General features: G+C 52.6%; 2 protein-coding genes and 1 long non-coding RNA gene across 3 annotated transcripts; all 3 read right to left on the minus strand.

The window, feature by feature from the left end:
• Positions 1-939: 939 nt before the first annotated feature.
• Positions 940-4,167, minus strand: LOC119101672 (cell division control protein 42 homolog). The gene is made up of 2 exons (XM_037225086.1): positions 1,164-4,167; positions 940-1,076 (listed from the first exon to the last, which is right to left on the minus strand). The coding sequence occupies exons 1-2, from the start codon at positions 1,561-1,563 to the stop codon at positions 940-942; spliced, it is 537 nt and encodes a 178-aa protein (XP_037080981.1). The 5' UTR covers positions 1,564-4,167.
• An 80-nt stretch (positions 4,168-4,247) lies between these two features.
• On the minus strand, positions 4,248-16,826 carry LOC119099741 (ectonucleotide pyrophosphatase/phosphodiesterase family member 1). Its single transcript, XM_037222804.1, has 13 exons — positions 16,566-16,826; positions 15,827-15,973; positions 14,632-14,850; positions 10,825-10,949; positions 10,416-10,525; positions 9,838-10,049; positions 9,331-9,464; positions 8,860-8,992; positions 7,228-7,339; positions 6,911-7,102; positions 6,444-6,612; positions 5,351-5,480; positions 4,248-4,473 (listed from the first exon to the last, which is right to left on the minus strand). Exons 1-13 carry the CDS (start codon positions 16,659-16,661, stop codon positions 4,297-4,299), a joined length of 1,956 nt encoding a protein of 651 aa, XP_037078699.1. The 5' UTR covers positions 16,662-16,826; the 3' UTR covers positions 4,248-4,296.
• A 21-nt stretch (positions 16,827-16,847) lies between these two features.
• On the minus strand, positions 16,848-23,183 carry LOC119099742 (uncharacterized). Its single transcript, XR_005094409.1, has 3 exons — positions 23,051-23,183; positions 18,062-18,184; positions 16,848-16,889 (listed from the first exon to the last, which is right to left on the minus strand). It is a non-coding gene; the product is annotated as an uncharacterized LOC119099742 (long non-coding RNA).
• Between the last annotated feature and the right edge of the window lie 4,391 nt (positions 23,184-27,574).

Here is a 27,574-nt window from a genome sequence, read left to right on the forward strand (position 1 = left end):
ACTATTGGGTTCATAATAATGAAACAAGCCCGGTTCCTGTGTAAACTTTATTGCCTGCTTTGATAGATCCGACGACAAACGATGCGGGTTTGATACTCCTCATTTTTGCTACTCCTCACCCTCATTTCCGCCCTCATTTCATCTAACTCTGAGCTTAGCCTAAGTGATTTAATTGGCCCGACTAACTGTTGCTCCCATAGGAATGCTGATATTGACTAACTCGCAAAGGAGTGCACGTGATGCAAAGGCCAATGCTTCAAGTTGCAGGGGCGGAGCCTGGTGTGCACATATCGCGGACTACGTACTCGCTCCGCCCGCCCAGGAGGCCCTACGATATTGTAGGCGGATGGACTTATGACCTCTGATCGTTATGAGCCAGACCACGGGAATATATCTTGCAAAGCATGAGCCATACTTTGTTTTGACTACAACTATTCATTGGCAAAAGTTTGAGAATTCGATCTGATTCATCCGACCAATTGCAAACGCAGTCCAATGACCAACTCAGCTTTTTAATCAATTTCAAGGCTGTTGCGATCAAATCTATTACATCGTATCACTACGTTACCAAGCACCTTGTCACAAAAAGTCACATGCATCACGGTTTGGGTACGGCAGCTTCAAGGTTGGCGCTCACATCTTTACTAATTGTTTGGATCCACTACACTTTATCCATTTCTCATGGTCACCAACACTAACCCGTGCATTTTGAGCCAAGTTTGAATCCTTCTAGCCAAACGATAGATTTACTACATATCTAAAGAGCTTTAGATCCGCCCGCCGGCGGCGTCCAGGCCCCAGAAGTCGGCCCGCCTGGTGGCCGAACGCTGGGGCGTCGCCATGTGGTGATATTGCCCAAGAGCTTGCAGACACTGGGGCGTCACCAGGTGGTGGTCACAGGCGGGTGATGTTTTCCCAGAGAGCGCAGCCGCTGGGGCGTCACCAAGTGGTAATCTTGTCCCAGAGATCGCGCACGCTGAGCGGCCGAGCCGCCAGCCGTCGCTCCGGATGCAGGGCCGCCTCCAGCGCCGCGTCGAACACGGCACGCCCACGCCGGCGCCCGTCACCGTGCTGCACTCGCGGTAGTCGGCGGCGCCGAGCCGGGCGGCGACGCGCCGGCCCCGCTCCGTCGGCACGGCCTCGCCGCGGCCGGCGGCGCTCGCCTGGATGGTCGTCGCGCGCCTCGGCCTTGGTGCCGACCAGCAGGAACGGCGCGCGCGAAGCGTACTGCTCCAGCTCGACGCGCCAGTCGGCCTCGAGACGCGGCCAGGCGGCCGGCTCAGTTAGGTCAGCACACAGCACCACTACGCCGGCGTCCCGGTAGGCAGAGTAGGCGGTGAGGCGCGAGCGCAGCTGCGCCGTGCCACCGGCCGTGTCCACCAGCTGCAGGTCATACGCTGTGTTCATGTGGTACAGCGTCACGTGCACCATCTGGGGCAGGCTGCAGAGGCTCTCTGGCGGCAGCGATGGTCGCCGACCGTCGGCGAACGTGTGGAGTAGCGACGTCTTTCCGGCCCGGTCGTCGCCCACCAGGACACATTTGATGGTGGCATCACCTGACATGCTCGACGGCTCGATTCCAGTGAGGCAAGGTTGAACTTTGTGAACGGTGGAACGCCGTGAGCGTGGGAAGTGGGTTCTTCCTTCCCTCCAAGAGCCGAGATCCAAGCTTTCAAGTCACGAGAAGTCCTTCCAGCCCAAGAAACTCACCACTCACTTTCGACTCACCAGAAAAGACCCACACCACCTGTCGCCCTCGGCGGCCGCTCTCCTCGGTGAACGGACCGGTTCCTGGTTTACGCGTCGCTGCAGTGGGCGTCTCCGGCTACTCGGGACGCCGCGTCGGCGGGAGTCGGCGGACTGCGGCGCCGTCCGGGACGTCGCGGTCCAACGCGTCTGGTTGCGGGAAGTCGGGCGATAAGCCGGGCAGTTCGCTGGCTGCTGATGACGTCAGCAGACCGTCGGCACGACCGCCGGCCCGACTACGGCGGCTGCTGGCCGCGGCGGAGCCAGCGCCGTGTCGAAGGGTGATGAGTGCACACCCATCACCCCCATCCTCCCAAAATCAGAACAATTAAAACGACTCTTCTGAACCGAATGCCTCTACTTCTTTTCGTCGTTTTATTTCGAGGCTTTCTAAAGTAAGGGACTGTTGACCAGAACACCGGGTCTCCAAAGGTTTTGCCTCATCGCCCCCTGACTACTTCACTGCCTGCAACGGTGCAAGGCAGCCAGATTCCAGAAGCCGGCTGATATGTGGCTCCGGAAGCGGGTGTGCTTATTGAGGCGTAATGAACACCCAACATCTTCTGCAGGACCTTTCCACGCCATTTCCAACTTAGTCTTCTTGGCGGCATGACAAAAAAACCTGGTGCACCCTGTGCAGCTGACACGCAATGTTCCTTCAACGAGCAGAGATAAAATATATTGAGGATGCCTTATTCATTTGGTGTTATTCCCGCACAAATTATTTTTGTCCAACTGTGTTCCATACGTGATTTTCTATTTCACAAAGAGCGCACTGTTCTCACAATTTAATGCGATCGAACACCAACATACGACATTCTGGCACGCGTAACACATCACTTACGTCGGGACAGGGCTTCATTGAATTTATTGGGGTCACAGGACGGAGACCACATTTTCCAGAATACTCTGGTGGTTGTTTCAGTTTTTCATGCCTTTGACGGCTTGTTGGGAGACTTTGGGTTCACATATGGGGACGCAAGACACATATGAGAGGGTGGAGCAGTGTCATTCCGAAGATCTAGACCTTTGGACGTAACTTGGACTAACCACCAAGGATATCACAGTACTTTTAACCGGTAATTTCACTCCGTTGGATGTCAGCCGCGGCCATATGCCTAGCGGCCACAGTGGCGTCGTGTGGTGGTCATGAGTAAAAGCGGCGTTATGCCATATTGTAGTGAATTAGCACGATCGGGCACAGTTTGCGGATTTACCCTATGCCAAATATTACTCCTTGGCTTCACGTGTTTTCCACTACGCAATGTTATGCGGTAATAAAATTTAGTTTATCATTTAGTGTATCATAACAAAGGATGGACATCAGCTTAGCTGCACAACATAAACATCGAATCACATAAAAATCACAGCATATTGGGAAAATACCGTTTACCATCGGACGGGACTAATCACGCGAAGTCGACTCATGCATAAAAAACCGGTGTTCACGCAACTTTTGGTTCGGAAAATTGCAGCTGGAAACAATACAGCTGCACTTTGCATGTACAACACCGGTAATTGCATTATGGAGGTATAAAAATTGCGCTAGAAGTTATGAATGTTGGCTACTTTTTATATGTTTGCGGCGTTACTTTTCTCTAAAATATTCTGCTGTACCTACGCTTGTGCCCATATGTCTCTAAGAGCTGCAAACTTAACTCCAGCACCAGGTGTAAATTGGAAAGCTGGCGACCCTTTCGCACAAGAAAATCCCCACTTTCACAGCGCGAGCTTCTTTACTTCCCGGGCACCTCTCGAAACAGGCGAATTGCATGACATCTGCTCCTCAAGTGTATCGAAATAGAGTTCGTGAAAAAAACATCAGGAACTCGCATGTTCGCTCTATAGCATGGAGGCATATCACCTAATGGATGAGCTGCAATCACCACAATGATCGAAGTTCCGGCCAACGGTAATCGTATGGTCAGTTCGTTGGATGGATTGGAGGTAAATTTGGAGTTTGAGCAAGGCGGTAGCAGGGATGACTATTTGGAACTTTTTCGCTCTTCTTACTTGGTGTGGATGAAGATCATGGAAAAGGTAATTTTTGAACAAAACAAACACACACACACGCACCCACACATTATGTATGTGCGTGCGGGCGTGCGTGCGGTGCGTGCGTGCTGCGTGCGTGTGTTTATCGACCCATATTAGTGGATAGACGGTAAACACATCGTGAGAAGGGGGGAGATCCCACAGAGATGCAAAGCTCCATCCATCCAGCGAACGTCACTTTCGTTTGCGTTTGTCTCTCCCTGCACTGGTGGCCGGGCGGCGGGTACACTCGCTGGCCGTCACGGCTCAGTGGGGCCGCAGTCAGTGGCGCTGCAGCTCGGGCCGGCCCAGGTCAGCGGCCGTCGGGGATCAGTCGGACCAGGTCAGCGGCGGTCGCGGCTCAGTCGCACCAGGTCAGCGGCAGTCGGGGATCAGTCGCACCAGGTCAGCGGCGGTCGCGGCTTAGTCGCACCAGGTCAGCGGCTGCCGCGGCTGAATTTGACCAGGTCAGCGGCGGCCGCGCCTCAGTCGCACCAGGTCAGCGGCTGCCGCGGCTCAATTTGACCAGGTCAGCGGCGGCCGTAGCTCGGGCAGCTGGGTGATAAAGCGGGCGTGGCTGCCGTGGGCCGAGTCCGGCTGCGACGCCAGCTGACCGGCGAACAGCGTCAGGCCAGAGACGCGCTCCACATCCCGCAGCGTCGCCTCGTGGAAGTTCACGTACTTGCCCGCCGCCTGCCGGCAGACCGACGACCAGTGGCGGACACGCCCCACAAGCGAGGCGCACGACAACTTTCGGAGCTGGTGGTGTCCACGACCAAGGTCGGTACTACACCCAAAATGCCCTATCGCACAGCCGATAATTTCTTAAAAGGTTATTATGTATAATTATTGTTTATAATTTCTTAACATATGAGATAATTTCTGAATAAAAGGGAAGTAAACATAGCGTGCCGCCGGCGGTATTCCCACCAGGTTGTAATGATAACCCCGTCCTAGCCGGTGGTAGTAATGCAAGAAATTGTAAAAACAAACTACAATCAGAAGGCTTATAACGAGTAGCTTTTGAAGCGTGACGGCAAAATGGACAACCCGGTTTCAAGAGACGGCATGCAGCTTTGTTTCTGTTCAGTATTGCTCTGTTCTACAAAACGAAATCGCTTTCACTTTTCTGGCTATGGCTTGCTTCACAAATATGAGCTTACCCTCCGTACGCAAAAATATCAATGTCCCTTCTCATCACCAACCCCGTGATAAATTTCGTTGACTAATGTCAACAAGTTTCGGCCTGCACAGTACTTCTGCAACTCAACAAATTAATCAAACAAACTAACGCAAATAATAGAAAGAAAGCAGCATCACCTTTAGAGACAACAAACCAGAAAAAAATTAACTGGACCCTGTAGCCTCCGATGTTGGAGCCGTGGTCAAAGCCGAGGCTGTCTGTATGACCTGGCGGGTTCTCGGTTCACCGATTGCCGACCGGCGGCGGTCAGTCCGGGCTGCCGAGCCTGTCTGTATGACCTGGCGGGTTCTCGGTTCACCAAGTGCCGACCGGCGACGGTCAGTCCGGGCTGGCGTTTGCCACATGACATCACATCCCAGCGCCCACCTCGCACGGCCGGAAGCGCTCCTTGTGCGGCAGGATCCACTGCTTGTGGACAATCTCTTCCGGGCGGCAGCCGCGGCCCCCGCACATCCGCAGCTGGTAGAAGAAGTGGGATGGAATCGGCTGCCCGAATCTGCAGCATGGTGGGCGTATCAGGTGGGCATCACGTGCGGAGTTGTACAGACGAGGACCTGAGTGACGGTGTGAGGACCGTTCTGAACAAAGCCGACACTGGTATCGTGGCGGCTACGGCGAAACACTTCATACAGCGCCCATAAAGTGTTGAGACTCCAGCATTCATGCATCAAGAGTCCAAGAAGAGCATCAGAGACATCAAAAACATCAAGAATCCCAGAGCAGCATCGAAGGCTCCGATGCATACGGGCGGTTCTTCACGCAAAAAGTCACGTAAACGCCTCATGAACCAGCCCGCTCGCATTCCATTGCGACTGCACGCGTCGGATTCATTGCTTTAAGCGCTAAGCATGTGGTAAGAGAGTGCACTAAAGGAACACATCACCGCCTTTTTACACACAACACACCACCATAGGCGGAGGAACATCTCAGACCACGGAGGTCCGAATACCAATCTTGAACCGCCCCTTTCAATACGTCGCCGTATTGTCAATAGCCGGGAAGTGGGGTGCTCTGGCCCTCACGCTTACCTTTCCCCGTCCCTACGCCTCTGTACATGGTGGTTTACGATGCGGGCAAATAGCTCGATGTTAGGCGGGAGGCTATCATTTACGGGATACTGCAGATACCTACAGATACAGGATAGGTCATCGGGTAGATCATTACCTACTTCTTATCACAATCAAATTGAACACGATGTTGCTGACCGCAGAACGGCAGTCCCAGTAAGTACTCATTGAATGCTATCACATTCAGCGATTCTCATGGCTCCTGGATAGCTTCGCCCTTTCACCACAGACGTGCAAGGATTTCCAAATAGGAGCCAGGGGAAAAGCTTGCCTAGTTTGATGGATAACACAGCATGGAACCCAAAATCGGTGTACTGTGTAAGCTACTCAGCCACCCAGCGGCCGCTCCAGCCGCGGTCAGCGGGCTTCGACGCAGTGGGGCGGGCCCTCACCTGTCGAGAGCCTCCGAGCGGTACACGGGCCCGGCCAGCACGGCCACCAGTCCGTACCGCCGCGAGTACGTCTCCAGCCGGCGCAGCAGCTCGGGAAGCACACGCTCTTGGTACGCTGGGTACATGGGGTACATGCTGGCAGCCAGTCGCCCCAGGTACGAGTCGGTGCCTGAAGCAGACGAGAGACGGCGCTCAAAACAAACTACGTGCGAGACCGATTCCCCACCAAGTTACGGAACCGATTACAGCACGTCGCAGGCTGCAGTTACTCATAATGAGCACAATCTGTGCCGAGTGATGGCCCCCGTTAGAGCGTCAGCCGTGATGGGGCCGGGTTTAGATCCGCGTCTCGCCGCTCACCGCCCGTATGGGCCGGGCTTCTGTAGGCGGATCTGTGCCGAGTGATGCCTCCCGTTAGATCGTCAGCCATGATGGGGCCGGGTTTAGATCCGCATTTCGCCGCTCACCGCCCGTGTGGACCAGGCTTCTGTATGCGGAGTCAACTGAGCAGCCTTGCACGGGTCCCGGCCGGCCGCTGCTCTGGAACAGACACTGGCTGTCGGCGGCCGGCAGCGGCGGCATTGTCAGGCTGCCGTTGCTGTCCCGCTCCAGGTAGTACTGCAGCCAGCGGTACGACCGCGACGGCTTCGGCGACGGCTCTGGGGGCGGGGCAGTCGGACTTCAGTGGTGGTGTACAATGTCTTTACCCGAACAATCCCAGAAATGACGACTGTCTGAAACTGTTCTGGATATGAATGTCGCCTGCCGTAAATGAAGCACTCACCAGCTGCGAAGGATCCATCGACAGTTACATCCAGAAGAACGTCCCGCCCAGATACCGGCAGTGGCAACGTGCCGCTCACATTCTTGGTCCCCGCTAGCCATTCCTCCAAGGCCTGCGAAGGGTAAAATGGAAAAAGCGAGGGTATTAGTAGTGACCATAGTGAGGCACAAGCCGCTTCCATGAACGGCTCTACTCTTTGAACAAGGTTATCAACCGCAATTTTGGGTATTTAGTATGCTCGTCTCACTTTTCTGCAATGAGCATTGACAACCCCCAAAAATCAACATATTTTGTCTCTTCGTAAAAGTGTCGCGTGAAAAAAGTTTTGCTGTCAATGTGGAAGAACGCCACGTTTTTGCTGTAGCTCCGGCTCAAGGGCATAGTGCTTGGCCGGACTATGGTTATCAGACCTGGCAATTTGCTCACCTCTTCGCAACGTCGGCCATTGCTCACATGGGTGTAAGCGACGCTTTACATTGAGACGAAGGTGGCTATGCCATAAAGGAGTCATGTACATATTTCAAATTTGGTTACCCCAAGGAGCAATTCTGATCAGGATTACATTAATGCTGCGGAACGCATGCATCTACCCTCCTTATGCGTGTTCGAGCCATTGGTGTTTACGATGCAGGCAACTGCCATGGCCAAGGAAGGGCGGGCACTGTGGGGAACTGAACTCCGTTTCTCTGGTTTCCCAGGCACACAGCTTAACCACCACACCTTTGTCATACCCTGTCGAGTCAAGAACACCATTCTAATCAGTAGTTAGACTGGCTGCCTGTCGCGACCTTTGCGTGCTGGTAACACACACGTAAGTGTAAAAAGTGTATTTCTGCTAGGCCATATTTATTGGCACTGGTATGAGCCGCCAGTGTGGGTGGCAGCTCACACTCACCGCTCCCCTCCCCCACCCCCCACGGAGGGTATCTCCGTAGGTTGTTGACAGGGTAATAGATTTAGGGTGGTTGGCGCCAACACCGACACCCAACTACCGTTGTGGCGCGCTCCCGGTACATACCACGACAGGCGGTCCCGCGGTCAGGACGGTCAGCAACTAAGATCCATGCTGTGGTGTCCAACAAGAGCATCCATAAGTGATGAGTTGAAAAAATACGTTAATATAAAAAACATTCAATAAATAAATGTGAGCAATTAGAGCTACACAGCCTGTCCTCAGCATCATACCTGTGCCAAATTCAGGTTACTTTAGTACCATTTCGCCACGATTTGGTGCGCCTTCGCGTCTTGCATAACATTTTCGGCAATCTAGTGGCCGCTTACTAGTTTTGCCTTTCGTAAATGGGATAGGTAACGTATGTATAAGGCGCCAATAAGCTCTATACACGCCTCTGGAGAGAAGACAGGAAAAAGGCTATGTCCATTTGGCGTTTGGAGCGCATTTACTCATAGCATACTTACTGCCTACCGTTCTTGACTGTCGTGCAGCGATCAAGCACGTGATCTCATCAGGACGGCATCAGACGGGCTTAGAGCAAAATTGTCTCGGAAAACTGCTGTGCTGGCCCAGAAGTCACATGACCCCTCAGCGCACGGCCATAGTACAGTGCATCGCATGAAGGCTGCTGTACCAGCGAAGGTTAGGGTTCCCTGCCGCACGTGGGCCTTGCTCACTTGACACCTGCAGTTGTCCAGCTCGGTGCAGCATGGGTTGGTCAGGGTCTGCTCCAGCGGCGGCGAGGCCGCGACCGGGGCAGGTCCAATCGGGGTCCGGTCAGAGGGTGGCGACACCAGCAGGTGGTCCAGACTGGAAACACGCCGACCATGCATGTAGTGAAAGGCACCATCATCAAGCCTGAGCACAGCGAGGTTACAGCGTACACTGTCGTTGACATGAACGCAGAGCTCGTCATGTCGTGCTTTCGTGAAGGCCGTGACGGCCGCGCAACAGTACGGTACCCATGGACCACATGACTAGCTCCAGTTCCGATGAGATAGATGACGTGAGGATCAGCCCCCGTCCCGTCCTGCTCCAGACGCCGGACATACCTCCGCACTTAAAAGACACCGGCCAGCATAAAGGATCTAGCACTTCTCCGCACTGCCTGGACTAAGGCTACCATTGCCGTGTCAGCGGCCGCGCACCTGTGTTTGGTTGCGTTGTTCTCAATGTCAGGCAGCCCGAGAAGTGTTTGAAACAGGCTGTACAGCTGAATGTTTTCGAAAGGATCAGCTGTGAAGTTGCGCTTGAAGGACGGTCCGTGGGCGACAAAGAAGCTCTAGAACAATCAAAGCACAAAATTAGCATAGAATTACACTTATGCTATGATGCTTACGGCATGATGTCATATTGTGTTTGAATCCAATTGTTCTATGGTACGATTATTTGCCTACGCCCCGATACAAATGATGTGCAAACGGCTGACTTAAGTACAACCGGGCTGTCTGGTAAGCCAGGCAGCGACGCAGGATAAGTCTACAAAACGTGACTGAGGTAGCATTCGGAGGCCTATCAATGAAAGCAATATTATCAGCAAAAGCCTGATATATATGACAAAACAACAGGCACCACGAAACCCGTTACGCAGAACAAAATAACTCCGCGCCGGCATAGTTCACGACCATGCCACTTCTGCCACCGGTCGAAGGTACCCTCATGTCCACCAAGTCGTTGTCGTAGCCGTGCATCCCACGTATGCAGAAGTCGGAGCTGGGCACCGACATGCCGTAGCCCTGGTCGACGGTGGCAATGATGGGCTCGATGCGGCTGCTCTGCTGGTAGTGCCAGCGCTCCGGAAGCTCGTCACGGTGGAGCACGCGCAGCGCCGGGTGCGCGCAATCCAGCTGCTCTACTAGGTCGTTAACTGCCGGTAACACCGCACGAGAATGCTTAAAGTTAACATGACAGCATTGCAACGGCTACAGGGGCGGATCCAGGAGGCAACCTGGCCATTCCCCTCCCCCGCCCCTCTCCTGTGAGATGGGCCAAGCTGGCAAGGAATTAAGCTCAGGCATATTTCGTGACACAGCTATGGTGTACTCACCCCTCGCCCCACAGCATGTGACATTGGTCACAGCTCAAAGGGCGTATGCAGCAACCACAAATTTGCAGCAGTCCATGGGTATGCAGCATGAACTAGCTTTTTATTACTTTTTCAACAGCAAACAAACACTGGGCTGGCTCTGAATCAGGCCGGCCTAACTAACGACCGACCATCTGGCTGGCCCACCTGACGACTGGTTATCTGGTCGGACACGGGTGACAGGTCCGTTAACGTAGGTAGAGTTCTTACTAAGTCCCGGCACATAATCATCCAGAATGACTGATTCGCAGTCCTCCCTGGAACAGAACACCCCGTGCCAATTATCGTGAGTTAATCTGGCATCCAGCGGAAAAAAGCCAAATCGTACTCAGATTCACACATACAATCAAACACAAGTTCGATTATTTGTATAAGGACCGTGGCAGAAATACGCAAAAGTGTTACGCAGCAGACATAACGACCAATACTACCGACGCATAACTGCCCCCCCCCCCCCCCCCCCCCAACAGTCCCGTTATGTTACAGCTGACTTCTACCCCTGTCCCGCCCTTGCCTGCAGGGCCGGTCCCGTGTCACCCAGTCACCCGTCACCGACCTGACCGTCGCCATGCCGTGGTCTGAGGACACCGTCACGTCCACACAGCCCAGTAAGTCGTGCTCCATCAGCTGACTGTACAGACTGGCCAGCTGGGCGTCTACGCGGTCCACCGCCGCCTTCACCTGCGGTGCAGTCAGGCCCGAGCGGGCTGGGGTCAGCATGGATGTGCCTCTCGGGACAGGGGGGGGGGGGGGGAGGGCTCCAGACGGCGTACCGCTCGGGACAGGGAGACGTACACGACTCAAGGCGGGGTAATTAAACAGGGAGTGGCGTTCGTCTCTCCATGACGTATGAGACGAAGAGCACGCAAGAGAAAATATGTATATATATATATATATATATATATATATATATCATGTTTCTTTCGCGTACTGAGACCTACAGCACGCGAAGAAAAAAATCAACATGCACAATCAAAGTCAAAGCGCGCACTTTAGCAGTCGCTGCAATACCTACATCATTGAATCAAAATTTGAGTGCACACATACATGTACCCAAAACATAACAACCAACCACTTATGCCACCTCGTTGACGTGTCGAGCGTTGTCGATGACGTGCATCAGATCAGAAAAAGAAATTAAACACCGCTGAATTCAAGATGGTCGCCATCGCTTTTTCGCCCGTGACGCGTAGTTGCCCACACAGCCTGCATCAATCACGATCGCCACCAGCGCGTGGCAGCGGCGGGGCACGGGATCTGCAGCGCTATGGCCTGGCCTTTTGCCCATTCATTTATACAACTCATCGCCAAAGAGTAACATTATACCGACTGCTCCACTGACAGTCACTGCATAAGACAAGAAAGCATAGATAACATACTTTGTTTTCAAGGATGACATGTTCTTAATCACCTTCAATAGAAACATCGTAAGACTATCGCCAAACAAGTCCATTTAATTTCTATTAATGTTTTGAAGGCGGCTGATCTCCCTCTGTGGTATGCAGAAATGACCGTCGTTCACTTTGTTTACACAGACCCCTGGTACAGTGAGCAGCGCATGTGTAAAAGTCGGTCGACGGATTGCATAAATAGGGGTTTCTGAGCAGAACTTCTGCTTTCAATTTTACTCCAGCTACATTTCCCAGAAATATAAAATCGTGATGCACTCTGCTGGGATTGAAAGGTTAAATTTTTTAGTACCGCAGGTGAACGTGCAACGGAGAAGGGGACAAAACCAGAGAATCTGTGACTTACTGGCCAAAACAAGAAACCTGTGCTAAACTAAACGGACTAGCACTCTGCGAAACTGCCCCCCCCCCCCTCTCTCTCTCTCCCCTCCCCGGTTTAAGCTACCGGACTGTAACACTGGCCGTACGTTGGCGTAATACGCAGCCAAAAATGCTTCTCAGCTGGTCTGCCTTAGATAGCCTAAAACGACCGAACACGACCAGGTGCTGGTGCTGGTGAGCTCGGCTGCCTATGTTTGAGGCATGAAAGGCAGCAGCTAACTTTGTGTCAAGTATTACACCTGATATGCATTGATTCTTATAATCAACTATCGCACAGAACTAAGATAAGCCAGCTCAGCGGAATTTCCGGTCGAGGACAGAAATGTTTCAAGTTGTGAGTAATGAGCACATGATTAACGCTCAAAAAGCAGCCGCTGTCACCGAAGAGACGAAACGGGTAAATGGGCGGTAATTTTAAGCATTTGTGTCACATTTTAAAGGTCGGAATGATCTTCATCCTCTTCCACTGCTCCAGGGAAACACCCGTAAATACTGAGATCGAACCGGTAACAATCTTGGTGAGTGGGTCACCGGATGCCCGCACACGCACAGTAACTCCGGAGTTAGTGCTGTGTACATTCCAAAGGCCTTAATGAGGACTGATCGAAACCAGAGCTGCTTGGATAGTGGTCCCATACGCATAGAATCGGCACGGTGGCTCAAGAGTGTATAAAGACGCGTCGTCATAGCCTTGCACGGGGGCGATGAACTTCCTAGCAAATCATCTTTAACAAGCGCCCGGGTGACCGGTTGGATACCGTTCGCTCGAGCGGGGGTCAAATTGACCCCCTAATATCTCAGAAACTAAGAGGGCTGGCGATACCAAATTCATGGGGTGTTTTGGCCTGCGCGTGAACTCACTTAGGTCAAAGTTTGTGCCTCGTAGGTTATGACCTTCGGGCCAAATAAGGTCAAATACGATCAAGTTACAAGTTGGTCTCCAAAGCGTCTTCGAACCTAGATACCTGTTCTAAGCAAAATGTCTCATGCCCATTCAAGGTCAGTAACCTTCTTCAGCCCTTCGAAGGTCATGGTGACCAAAATCGTAGAAGACTGCTTTGAGTTTTGCACTTGAATAAGCGACAAAGTTTAAACTAGGCAATATGTTTCCAAAACGAAATGCTGATCTGGGTTATTTTAGGTTAGTGGCCTATTGTGACCTATAAAAAGTATATGGAAGATGGCTAATGCGGTTGCTGTCATCAGTACATTCGAAATGAGAATCAGAATCTACCTCACCAGCAAGCCCTAGAGTAATAAAAACAGGTTGGTCCCGATCTTGGTTCGACCTTCATATCTGACCCTAGGTCAATGGAAATTGGTCACTTAATTGCTGTCTTGCCTAAGAAAGTATCCCGGAGATGTATGGCTTCATCCAACACTCCGTTGTTCCATCAGATTGAAGAATTCACTTGAAATTGACTTCGCTGAATCCATAGCCTGATTTTGATCTGCCGTAGGTCAGCGACCTTACAAGGTATATTAAATCTGTGATGCCACAAGATCCGCTATTCAATTGTCTACAGCTGTGCAAAATTTGGCGCGGCTACGCCGCGTCGTTCGTATACCATTCCGGAAAACCACTCGGGGGGTAATTTGACCCCCGCCCGAGCGCGTGCCAAGTGCAGTGGCACGATCTAAGCCATTGGATATAAGGATGCGATCCCAATCGTTTAAGACAGGTGATATGAACGATGTTTGGTCACACATTTTAGAACGACCATAACTGGTTCGGTCTTGAGCTAAAATAGCCGGGACTCTCCGCAACTTTTTCAGTATTTAACATTTGACGCAGATTCAGCAGTATGCACATCTACTGCACATATCACGTTTCGTTCACTGGTACAGGATCTCGCCGGAAATAATGGAATGCAGCCAACTCCAGCCGGAGAGCAGCCCGCATCGTCGCGTCAAACTAAGGGCTCATTCTACGCCGGGGGACCACAGCGAGAACGCGGTCGGCAATTGCCGAATCGGAGCAATGAGTCAAATATGTCCGCCACCCTGTCAACGATCGTGTCATCCAGCAGCCTTCACGGCACCAAGGAAGGACTCTGTCGCAGACCGTCAAAGTCTGCTCGTTTGCAATTAAATATGGCCGCCTCGTGACCGCGGGCATACGTCAGCAGGTTGGCTCGCCAGCCGAACACAGCCGGCATAGTCCTGAGCAGTACTACGTGGAGAACTTTCCCTCCTCCAGAAAGTTCACACACCCACTGTTTCAGATCTAGCACATTTCACGCTTCAACAAACCTGCATACGAAACGATCCCAATGGCTGAAGGCATCCAGTTGACTACGAGGAGGTAAATAAAATCACTGACGCTGACGACTCTGCAGCTCGCTGGCCGTGGTGCCGCCAAGTTTGCAGTTTTCCATCGTTGGAGCGTCTGGCTCAGATGAGTCCGCCCGCTGACAGATGCAGCCCGACACCGCCAATGGACGCTGCGTCAGACGACTGACATCCGGCCCCACCCGGCCGCTGGGGCAGTACGTGCCACCGGGTCGGCGAGGGTCTGTCAGTCCCTTTGCCATATATCTCGTCCCTCGCACCCCCCCCCCCCCCTCTCTGACCTGCTCCGAGTTCGGGCCATAGCTATGACCGCTCTTGTCCGGCTCCTCGAAGTAGAGCGACAGGTAGCGAGGTCGCTTCGGCTCCGGCAGCAGCAGCCAGTCGATGATCTGGGTCACGCGCTGCTCGTACGGCACCTTGCTGTCGTACCGCTTGTAATGCGTCGGCAGACGACCGGGCACCTCAGAGCCCGGCCAGAAGAAGACCGCCGACACACCGCCCTGAAACGACGCCAGGAAATCAGCTCATGTTCTGGGACCGGCACAGAGGCACGGAGGCCGCTCGACGGTTGGATTAATTGCATGCTGAACGTTAGCGTCATCTTGGGCGCTGCGGCTTGGTCTCAACTCGATTTTATTCCACTCTTTCCACGCACCTCCGCCGCCTCATTGTATGTCAGCCATCCAACCCCTAACAGGAATGTGTCCACGGCGAATCATGCCGAAGGTCATCCTTGACGCCCTTTTTACCAGGCATAATAGCTGCGTGCGTCGACCGCCGCACGATAGCTGCGTGCGTCGACCGCCGCATGATAGCTGCGCGCGACGACCGCCGCATTGCGCTGCCACGTGTGTCTCCAGGTCACGTGACCAGACGAGAGACTAGGTTCCTGGTCACGTGACCGGGCTGCTGGCGCCGTGCCAAGCGTTGAAGCCGAGCCGAACCCAGCCTGAATGCATGCACGGAAGCGTGGCTCGGCGCTGAATGGCGCGTCTGGTCCGGATACTCCCCCTCCCATGTACAGGACGTGACTGTTGGAGCGGCTGCACTCGTTATCGGACCATGAAATGTCAGTCATCATCACCAGGACTCATCGACTTGGACTGCGAGATAAACGTTGAGACCGGCTGGCCCAGCATTTTATAAATGCATGCATCATGCAAGAATATAAATGCATGTGCATCCCTTTCAGCGCGTAGAACGCATGGTACGAATAGATATTACACATTAAACACGATATCTCAATTATTTATCGTACAGCAGTGTGAAATTGCAACGAGCGCAAAAGTAAATCAGATTTTATGTTCACAAAGTTGTGTGCAGCTGAGAGTAAACTGGAGACAACGAGAAGTGATTACGCTTCAGTGAAAATGTGTTGAAAAATGTTATAAAAATGGAGCATTTCGTAACAGCGAACAATGGCAGCAGGCTGCTGTGCTCCGCCAAGTCTGCGGAAGTGTGGTGCGATGAACATACCATCTTCCGCACGGTCTCCCACACCGGCTCGGCACGCCACCAGACGGGCCGCAGGCTCTCTTGCTTGCCCAGCTTGAAGCGGCGGCCAGGCAGCGCCGTGTCGTACATCCTGTTGCCGACGATGCCGTTCGACTCCGGATACATGCCCTGCGGAGGTAGCACGGCGCCGCCTTACATGGTGTGGGAGCGTGCGACTGAGGCGGGGCCTCCCGCGAACTGTTCGACTCCTTCAGCGTCGCAAACATGAGGGAGGCTGAAAACCAGCGGTAACAGCGGGCAGCAATCCGTCTGATGTGCAACCGTTGGTCCATTGTGGCCGTAGTCTACTCTTTATTCGCAGCAGTGGGGGTTTTATGTGCAGTCGCGTTCGCACGCGTGCACCTACATCCACACGCACACCTACCTTCACGCGCACATCTGAGCACGGCATTACGCAAGTCAGAGCACACCAATGAACGCCATTCACCGATGTATTCAACATCCACACCCCATCTGGCGAGGTACAGCACTGAGTTGGATACGGGAGGAGCGCAGCGTCCACCAAGCCGTTAGGGTGTCCCGGAACGTCCAGTCACTTGATTCAGCTCTGAACGCACGACCAGGAGTCGGGCCCACTGGGCCTCAAAGGACCCTCAGGGGACCCCCAGGGGATCCCCAGGGGACTACAAGCGGTCGGGTCAACTTTGAACAGGCATGGTAGGAGCCTAGCGCCCGGATCGTCCCTCCCCGATCCTCTCACCGTGGCGATGCTGTAGTGGTTGGGGAACGTCTTGCTGGGAAATGAGGTGCGGACGTAGGGCGCCGTCACACCGCAGTCCAGCATGTCCTGCAGCATGGGCGACACGCCGAAGTGCAGGTAGTCGTACCGGAATCCGTCCAGCGAGACGACGAGCAGTGGGCGTGGCCCGGCCGGGCACCGGTCCGGGGTGGGCGGGCAGGCGCCGGTCCGCCGCCAGCGCAGCAGCGGCCGGCGCACGGCCGGCTCCGGTGCCTTGCTGCGGCCGCACACCACCGCCAGATGGATCACGACTGCCAGCAGCACCAGCACCAGCAGCCCCAGCAGCTGCGGGGAGCGGCAGTCAGCGGAGTATCAGCGACTGGCGAGGCCTCCACAGGGACCTCGACCTCGAGGGACGACAGAGCCTCGGCGGATGAGGAAAGGCAGGTGGAACGGCGTCAGGGAGGAGGGAAGCAGGTAACGGACGTCATAGGACCGGCGCGGACTGATGCCGGCGCGGAGAGTCTGGCGGGACAGGCAACAACTGCGGACACCAGGGATTGAAGGCGAAAGGCAGCTCGCATCTCAGAATTGGGAGGATTTAGGCAAACCAAAGACGGAACCATGCATAACTTTGAATGGGCTTGTGCCCCTTGTTTAATACTTTAACATGTGGCCTATGAGAGCAACGATATTCCATGCAAAGTGTTACTTATAATCAACTCATTCCTCCACATCACGCAACTGCCATTAACAGCGTCGCTCCTGACGCAGGCCAAGCATTATCGACTGCGGGAGAACAGACACCGGGTAACAGGGGCTGACGAGAGCAAGCAATGTCCGAGTACAGTCAGGGATCTGTTTGACGGGATGTCTAGCCAACTGGATGTGAGCAATGGTGTACTGATCACCATAAACTGGCGCTTCACGCTTACAGCATTAACCGCGTCTACGCAAGTGGATCGTTAACAGCGTCTTCCAATCTGTTCGGACACCAAGGATTGTCGGTAAATGCATTTTAGCATGGAGAGTAAGGCGAGTTTGCTTTAATATCCCTGGCGTGGATACCACAATGAACTGGTTGCCCACATGCTGCTATCAATGAGCACACGCCTATGCATTCCAGATCTTCACAGCGTTCTTCAAGAAGGTGACTTTACTGAGCATGAGTAACCTCACTGTCGCAGTCCTCCTCCACATACCAGCTTGTATGGGTTTGCTGGTTCTGCACTAGGTGTGGCGCAGAAGTGGCCGTTTTTGTGTGCCAATATGTAATACAAAAGTTACCTCTCAAAACAGGGATTCTAATTATAGACTTTGGGAGGTGATGGATTTTGTTTACCCTTACTTTGAAGAGGGATTAGGCAGGTTTAATTGCAGCTGTATTACCCAGATATGTGGTACATCAAGCACCACTCGCCACCCAAATGTTTAGAAATGCTATGTTTTTTAGAGAAGAGCGCACGGTTGGAATAACAAAAGCGAACCACTCAACACGCCTGAAACTTATTCCTTACCAGAAACGTCAGGTTTCGTAAGAGCCTTCGCCGCCGTCGAGCTTTGCTTCCGTGGAGTAGGTTCCCGCCTGCTGTCTCTGAAGCTGGCTCAGACACGGCCAGAGATTGACGCGACTCCGTCATCTGCGCGGCAGTGACGTGTGGTGAGGCAAGGCACCCGCTGCAGCTTAACAGTAGCGTGTGGTGAGGCAAGACACCCGCTGCAGCTTAGCAGTAGCGTGTGGTGAGGCGGGACATCAGCTGCAGCTTAGCAGTAGCGTGTGGTGAGGCGGGACATCAGCTGCAGCTTAGCAGTAGCGTGTGGTGAGACAAGACACCCGCTGCAGCTTAACAGTAGCGTGTGGTGAGGCGGGACATCAGCTGCAGCTTAGCAGTAGCGTGAGGTGAGGCAAGACACCCGCTGCAGCTTAGCAGTAGCGTGTGGTGAGGCGGGGACATCAGCTGCAGCTTAGCAGTAGCGTGTGGTGAGGCAAGACACCCGCTGCAGCATAGCAGTAGCGTGTGGTGAGGCGGACATCAGCTGCAGCTCAGCAGTAACGTGTGGTGAGGTGGGACACCAGCTGGAGGGGTGGGGTTGGGGGTGGGGGTGAGGGTCGGGGGGGGGGGGGGTAGCAAGTAACCCATTCCCTCCGCATGCTTTGATGTGGCAAGAATCCCTTTTTGCTGCTCCATGATTTCAGAGAGTCTAGAAGGGACCCTCAGATGTTTGGAAGTAACTCGCTCATTGTGTTACCAAAGTCAGCGCAGAGGGCCCGTCCGGTTCTGGAAAGCGTGCATCTTAGGCTCAGAAAAGAAACGTCTAGAATCCGGAGAAGGCGCATCTTAGATTGAAAAGGGTCCATTTCAAGACAATAAAACGCCTGTCAGTTTCCGGCAAAAGAGGGGTCCACTTCTGTTTTGAGACATCCCCATCGCAGACTCGGAAGGGAGCATCGCAGACTCGGAGGGGAGCATCATCGCAGACTCGGAAGGGACCGTCTCGGATCAGGAAAGGCTGGATCGCAAAACTCAGAGAGGGCCACCCTCAAGGTTGCAAAGAGTACATCACCGGCCTGAAAAGACCCCATCTAGGTGCGTAAAAAGTTCGTCACAGGCTCTGAAAGTGGCCCGTTTTGTCTGGAAAAGCTCCGTCAAAAACCGAGAGAGGGATCTTATCCGTTCAGTTCAGGGCTCATCCTAGACCAAGAAAGTGAGCATTTCAGGAAAGGAAAAAATTTGACTCATCTCTTAAGCCCGAGAATACCTTATCTCAGATCCGAAAGGTCCCACCTGTCTTGAAAAAAGGCTTTCTCTGATTATACGATGTACCACTTTCAGACATGCGAGAACCGAGGACCAATTCTTAATATGCGAGTGATCAGCGATTTTGGATTTATTGTTATGACGTTCCAGGATCCCCAGCTCCGGAAGCCTTCTCTGCCGCGCGAGATGCCGGTGCCAGCGTGAAGCGCACGGTGGTACCTTCTGCAGCAGCCGTCATTCCCGTAAAATGAAATGTTGCGTGCCACAACAGGTGTACCCAGTGCCCCCCACTAAAGCACCTCCAGCACACTTGCGGTCTCATATTAGCTTGAGTCTGTCTCCGGGAGACATGTGGTGGAACTGCTGCCGCTCCAGCAGTCGGTGCTCCCGCAGAGAGCATGCCCGGCGGAGCGGGCGTTACCACGGCTTGAGCGGCCAGCGTCGTCCGCCGAGACTCACCGTGGCTCGCGACTGGACCCCGTTCACTTGACCGTGCCGGCCCGCTCGCCTGCCGTCCCTGGCTGCGCCAGCGATCTGACCGTGCGGCACAGTGTTGCTCTGGGAGAGCGCAGCTGCCCGCGACGGCACCTCTTCTCAGCCAATGATCCACGCCTGACAGAGTCGGCCTGCGTACGGGAGCTCGAACTTCCCCGGTCCGCACGCCAGGCCAGACTAATCGGCAGCTTGGCCAGGCCACACTAATCGGCAGCTTGGTCACGAATGAAGCACATTGGTAGCTGCGGCGCGAGTGGCGCTGAGACTGCGGGAGGTCAGGGTGCCAACGGCGGCGGAGACTGGGAGGTCAGGGTGCCAACGGCGGCGGAGACTGGGAGGTCAGGATGCCAACGGCGGCGCAGACTGTGGGAGGTCAGGGTGAAAACGGCGGGGGAGACTGGGAGGTCAGGGTGCAAACGGCGCCGCAGACTTCGCGGGATACACGAGTGAGCGCGGCCAGGTGCAGTCAGCTAGAATCGCTATTGAGCTTGAGTGGGGAGCGAAAAATTTAACCACAAAAAGGCCGCAAAGGAGTGAAAAGTTAAATTCACAGTAGCTGGAGCTTATGAGTCAGTGAGAATGTCCTGGCTTACAAGGACATACATATTAATTTGACGTGGCATCAACCTTACAAGCATGACAAAAATGTTGTTGTTGTCTCACATCTTCGGTCATTGCACTAAAACATAAGACATAAAAGAAAATGTATCTCGTAATAGTGAGATGAGCACCAAAAGCTTTAACACAAATGTGTTGATGCTATGTTTCGCACTTCCCTCCACAGGATTTTTTTAAAACATAAAACACGCTCTTGAATCATATTATGTTCCTTTCCTTTTCGCTTTAAAGATCCATCCAAGGCTCCTCCATTGAACCAGTTCAGTTCCCGACAGAAGACAGCCCTGTTCACTCATTCATTGTCATTAAAGATCCTGATATTCCGGGCGCAGATATAACGAAGCCAGTGACCTGTTCCTGACAACCGCAACAAGCTACGGGTTCAGCGGCTTGCGATCACGTCTGACCGGCTGTCCGACTAATCGTTCTATTACATTCGTATAGTGTTGTTGGACGTAAACAGGTCACATGTGAATTGGTTCCATATCACATAGGATGAGTGGAGCCAAGCACTTCTGGTGCATCGCCTGATCCCAAATGCACGTCCGTCCAGGCATCTGTCAGTGGCCTATACTGAAATTGTACTCTGCGTCTATGTGGCGTGTGCAAATAGGGCAGTGTGGCATCAAGTAAATACGTTCGATATTGTCTGGTAATAAATCGTGATGTGCACTGCAACATTCAATGCTGGTGATTCGTGCATTCCTTTTAATCATACGTTTAAAGTACTTTACTCGGCACGTAGGCCAGGTGGTGGGCGATTGCCGCCCCGTATAGCATATGGTCGTATATGGTCTTATAGTATACCCTCATTTATGAGAGGTAACGTACATGGATGGGCCAGGAGGCGTATTGTGAAAATATATGCTGCGAAGTTCCCCACGTTTTACTTAACAGTGAAAAGCGCATTTCTGGCACAATCGAGACTGCGGATGACCATTCCATGGCAAAGCGTTATAAAAAACATTTGTATGGATCAGGAATCTCACATTCGTCAAATCATAACTGCACAGAAAAATGCCTATTTGAGGACGGTAACGAATATTTTGTCAACACCACCTCAGAGCGCCACACCGCTACCGCTCTGATGATACCCTTATTGGCGGTCCCGGGGTGGCTTCGCGGGATCGGTGGGGGCAAGGGGTGGTCCCAGCAGGACGGGGCGACACCGTACACTGCTGCAGATACGCTTGTTCCCGCTGAGGGAAGCATGTCCTATATTCCCTTTTTGCTCATATGCATTGAGGGGAGCCAGAGGAGCATTGAGGGGGATAAGTCGGCATGGAGAAGGGGAGGAGGCTCAGACTCCGTAAAGTATATATAGTGACGCCGCTAACATTCATGCTTTATAATCATATATGTATACGCCAACAAGGACAAAGTTTAAAGGTTAGGACAGGTGTACGCCTTTCAAGGTCGGGATCAGGTCACCATGTGTGACATTTCTGCAGTTGCACGTGATGTGGATGACGTGGGCGCAAACACATGCTGACCGACAGGCAGCAGGGGACGAGAGGGAAGACGGTGCTGTATACATCAGTTTTGACACCAGCCAAGTTGACGTTACATGACAGTCACTGTCCAAATGAAGGTTCGTTATTGCGCAAAGAAATATGCGTTCTGAGCATTAACGTCTCATGATTGATTCCGAAAAAGGGGGATGACTGACCAAACATCCAGCAAGTGAGCTGACTCATGAAAACGTCCGCACGCTATGGAAAAGCCCTGAGCTTCAAAGAATCTTACGCCGTTCCCATAGGGATCAGAGATCGTGGCGAGAAGATGGAGGTGACATCGCGAACAGGTGGTGACAGTGGTGGTGCCAACAATCGTGACGACACTGATGGATGGCACGCTGACATGGTAGTTGCAAGATAGACATGGCTGTTTTAACATGGAATAGGTGAGCATTACATGTGCTAAGTTTCTCAGAAGTAATGCATCTAGTGCCAAGTTAAAGCGTTTTTGTTGTTGGGTTTTGCTCATCTCTTTTGTCATCAACAGAGCGATGCTCCATAACAGGCGAAGTTGTTTAAATAAAATACAATAAATTCACAGCACATAGACGTACGAGCGTAAATCAAAATAATATGTCTAAAAGCCAAGTGAAGACGCTACAGAGTTGAAATATGTTTCATTGCTTGAGCTCTGCAATTGCCGACATGGCGATACGAGATATCTGCGCTGGTGTTGCCAGCTAAAAAAAGTGTTCACAATGCACCGCTCTGTACTGCCTGCACACGACTGCGAGGTACAGCGAGAAGAGTTTGGGTGTGGGCCAATCGAGGCGGCACAAGCAGGGGGAAAAGCTGAGCAAGCTTTGGGAGTTCAATTTACCTTGGAAAATGTGTTGAGAAATAGTAAGTCGCGCTGCATTCTTCGTGGTACTTGGGATTATATCTATAGATGAGTCTGTAACATCTGTTTTACGTCACACGTTACGGTTTTGCTTGAAAAGCTTAAATGGACAGGACTAACTGACTTAAATGACTAACTTAAATGGACTAACTGAACAGGTTCCCGAGGCCATAACACCGACATCACTGCGTCTTAGAGTTTCGCAGCATTGTTCACTGCACTGGCACATCGCTCCGCTGTTCATCTCCGTCCCTTGTCACTACAAGCGGTGCTTACCCTGAGGATAGAGAGCTCCGAAGTCTATACCAGGCTGTGCAGCAGTCGGCTCTGTTTCCGCCGCCCTCAGTAGCTGCAAGCGCAGCTGTATCTGCCGCACGCGGCGCCGCGTCAGACGCGCGCCCCCAACCACGCACGGCCTCCTCGCTACTGACAGGCCGGCCGCGTGTGTGGCGTCACGGACCACTAGAGGTGCAGGTTTACGCCAGCGGAGACCGGCCCGGATTAACCGTGCAAGATGCCGGGTTCGTAATCTTATCAACGACTGCGAATGCGTGCTAAAGTTCTGAGGTTTCGAAAGTTAAGAAGATGGCCTTTCGTAGCGTTCGTATGTCTGTCTGAACGTCCTTGACCGGTTGCATGACAGGCAAATATGCTGGCACTCTGTAGAGGCGAACAGAGGCAACGTTTCACAAGAACGTAAGCAGAAATTCGCACTGCGGAACACTGCTCAGAAGCCTTCACTGAAACCCCAATTCAGCGTTGGAGGTGCGCAAAATTACTTGCATGGCGTTAAGCAGCGTCGGCTGTTCTCGATCCTTCTTGCACCTGAAATCTGCGTTTTCCATGTCTCTGGAATTATAATCTCAGCGTTTCATGCGCATACCAAAACATGTAACTCATTTCACGAGGATAAGAGCACCCCGAGGGCGTCACAAGGACTACACCGCCTTCACTGCATCAAACCTGACGTATTTGGTGCTACAGTAAACCTAATATGCTTGGTAAACTGGCTACCCAGTGAGTGTCAAGCTCATAGAGCAGGCTATGGGGGCCAATTTACCTGACGTCCTGCGTTATGGTTAACTGGTCAGCGTAGCCTGCTCCTGTCCTTATCTTCCCGAGCATAGATTGTTCTTGGTCTTCTTCTTCCGTTCTCCTTTCTTCCCTATCACCGGACTTGCGAGAGCGGGCGAGTGTCTGGTTCCCCTGCAAAGCCGCCCTTGAAAGCAGAGGCGCAGTCAGGATTTATTGAAGATAAACCCGGAGCTCGGTGAGCACGCATCACGCCGACTTTCAACTTTCTGCGGGGAACCCTCTAGAGTGAAAATAAAAAATATGGTCTAAAGAGGGGGAGGGGCCCCTACCTTGGCTGTGCCTCTGCTCGGGAGCACATTCCTGCGCATGGGTGTAGACGGGCCCGCCGCGTCACCCCGCATTGCCGCGAAAGGTCGGACACCCCTGGTGGAGAGGGCGCTTGGCACCGCCGTGTGTACGGGGTTTTCCGTCGCGGGGTTTACGTGTACTGACGCGTGAGGCCAGAAGGCTGCCGGGAATCGCGTGGCGACCCGGCCAGCCGGTCCGACTGGTCGCGCCGCAACGGCGTCGGATCGGCTATCCACGCCGCCAATATCGAGTACATGGATCGGCCAGGGCTCATTTCCACATTTGGACCGGGGGAAGTCCCCACTAAGCTGATGCTCACAGCGGCTGGCGACGCGTGGTGTCTGGTGTGTGGCGTCTGCCACCCGGGACGACGGCTGGCTCGGAGCGGGGACGGTCTGGGCGCCGTTCCCCATTGTTAAACGCAGTTCACAAGTTGCAACCTATGACGTCGTAGGTGAGGGCATCGCAGCAGTTCCCTCGCCTTGGGACACAGTACCTTGTGTGTGACTTAGTCACTTGTTGCGTCATAAGTAACGTCCTCCGGTTGGTGCTTTGCCAACGAACTTTACCAAGATCTGGGTTCTGGTATCCCGAGAGAGGAAAACGACCAGACAGGGCGCATGCGGGAGGGAGAAGGACACCTCCCACTCCATCAATACTCGACAGTATATCGCCTTCCCCCCAGAGGCCAGGTGACGGTAGCGCGGGTCGCCCATGATTGACGGGGCATGCACTTGTTTAAAGATGAGCACTGACGGCGGCATTGGGCGGTACACAGACCGCTCATTTGGTGGGTCTGGGACCGGCCAAGAGCGCGCTGGCACTCGACAGCACGGCAGTGCATGGGATTTATGGGTGTTAGCTGTAGCACGTGGGAGCACCATGACCTGCTGCAGCGGACGGCGCTGTGGCTTGGCGCCTCGGAATGGCACTGTTATGTGGGGACCCGTGGCGTGCCGCCACCGGCCCGGCGTCCTGTGTCATGGGAGGGACGACCGGTGAAGGACAGGGTCGGGAGAGGGTCTGAGGGGAGGGGCCTCAGCTGTAACCTTGGCTGTAGCTCGGACGATGGGACGGTGGGGGCGCGGTGTCGCTTGAGCTGCAGAACGCGGCCACCAGCAAAGTGACCGGGAAGTCGCGCCTACGGCATGCAATGGCTCGCCGCCGCGCCAGTCCGAAACGCCCGTCCGGTGGTCTTGCAGAGACACGTGCGAGCGGGCTCTGAGGGAGCGGAGCCGGTAATCTGACCTTGCAGGCTCCTCGCCGGTCTCGCTGGCTCCCGAGACCCCGGCCGCGCAGACTTTTGGCTGTGCAGTGTCTGCCTGACCTCATAGTTTACAGACGTTACGCTTCATTGCATTTGATGGGCTCGGCCTGTATGCACCATTGTTTAGACCAGTGATGATCTAGTGGATGTTATGCATTCCTGACTTAACGTTTTGTTTTGGTAAACAGGGGAGCTGCATTTCAGTGAAGGCTTGGTTGCCTCATTAATCAACCATTATTAAATCACGTCCGTGTGTGTTTAGCAGGGAGCCACAGTTTTGCAGCAAAGGCAGCGTGCAGCTTTCTGAGTGTTGTATTTGCATAATTTTGTCTGCGACTGCAACTTCATAGCGGCGAACCCTGCGAAATCTTTTCATCATTAATGATAATTGTGATTGCCTGAATCATACCGTAGATGGTAAACCATAGATATCACCATGGTAGATCTACAGAAGCAATGTATTGTAGTGCTTATCTTTCTTTTCCCAGAAAGTTGAACTTAAATATATTTACGACTGCTGTTACAAACTGACAGCGGCATGTGGCGTGTTGTAACCATGAACTGCACATTAATTACCAAAGGTTGATTTTTAATTATTGCTGTGCCTTTAAAAAAAGATTCCACCAAAAAAGTTCGGTCACTAAGCGAGTTGCTTAAATCGTCCTGTCGCCGTGCGTGAATTTCACTGACGACGCTTTTATATATCTGCCTCCAGACTGCAAACACCGGATGACTTTATCGCTCTCATCTGCCCTGGTAGGGGTCACAGTCTGGTTGGAATGAGGGCCTCGTAGAAATGATGACAGGTGCAAAGCTTGAAACAAAACTGGCCCGCCAACTTTGCGTAGGCATTCCGGTATTTGCAGTCTGCTTGTTTGCGCTGAGTGAGAGGTCTTCATTTCTAAATTGATATCGATATTGCTTAAAATGAATATAGTTATGATTGCTTCTCTCCTAAAATGAAATTTAGACAGTTGACTGAGCCGGTACGTGGTAGATAACAGAGAAAGTCTCACAGAGGTGGGTACAGGATTTCTCAAAGAAAGTTAGGGCACAACTCCCAAATCGTGTTGTAAGCGGAGTTTATTGACGTGCTGGTGCGACAGTTTGTAATATGCTGTAAACTAACATCGCATTCTCTCACCTTTTTATTTTTACGCGTCTATTTGCCACGGACGCAGCCAGCATCCCTTAAGGGAGAGACCCTGATCTCTACAGCAACGTACCACGCGAAGCGGCCATTTGGGGCATGTCAGGGGCCGTTTGTCGTAAAAAACGTTCGCTGCCTTGTGTACTCTGTCGACTTCACGCTGCTGATGCCTATGAAATCGCCGAGCCTGGCTGCACCATTTCATCATGATAAAAAATACTTATCACTACTCCATGCTGCAATTTTAAGAAAATTATAGGAAGTAGGCATACCGTTCGCTGATTACAAAACATCACATCGTCTCTCAAAACGCTTGGCTGAAAGTGTCATGGCCACCAGGCAGCGGCATTGTGAACATTAAAAGTCAGGTGCTAGCAATCCTAGTCATCTTGCTAGATGCGCTGTTAGAGTTAGATGTTTTTTATGCATACTAAGGCTTCTATTTGCTAAAATGATTTACGCCTCGTCTTTAATTTCAAGGGAAGTTCTGTTGTTATTAGCTTCGCAGTTCTGACAGCGGTGACTTACCTACATAAAGCAAGTTTCAGGGCGCAAAAATTCGAGTACTGGTCCATTTCGAGTCGCATTCAACTTCCGTATAACATTTAACGTTTCTTTCCTAAAAGCTCCACAATTGTATCACATAATCACAATTGCAAACTTCAGTCCCTAATCCTAGACCAAGCACGACATCACACACAAGTGAACTCTGCTTCACAGTGCATTAGCCGTGGTCATTTGGAGCTTGTTAGCTTCAAAATGTAAAATTCCTAAAAAGGCGCACAAATTTTTGCTGCTGCTTAGCTGAGTTACCTCGCTTATTTTACATGTTACCACTACGACGCGAGGGTCTTATTTAGTACCCGATCTAAAGGGAACACCAGCTGGGTTAGACGGGAGCAAAGCTCATAAAATGCCACCTGGTCTGTCAAAAAGCCAGTAAGTTTATTCTCGAGAAACAATTTTACCTTTTGCCATGTACTTCTTTGTCATTTCACGT

The sequence above is a fragment of the Pollicipes pollicipes genome, unplaced genomic scaffold, assembly GCF_011947565.3.
Source record: "Pollicipes pollicipes isolate AB1234 unplaced genomic scaffold, Ppol_2.1 Scaffold_4881;HRSCAF=5763_pilon_pilon_pilon, whole genome shotgun sequence".
Taxonomy (NCBI): domain Eukaryota; kingdom Metazoa; phylum Arthropoda; class Thecostraca; order Pollicipedomorpha; family Pollicipedidae; genus Pollicipes; species Pollicipes pollicipes.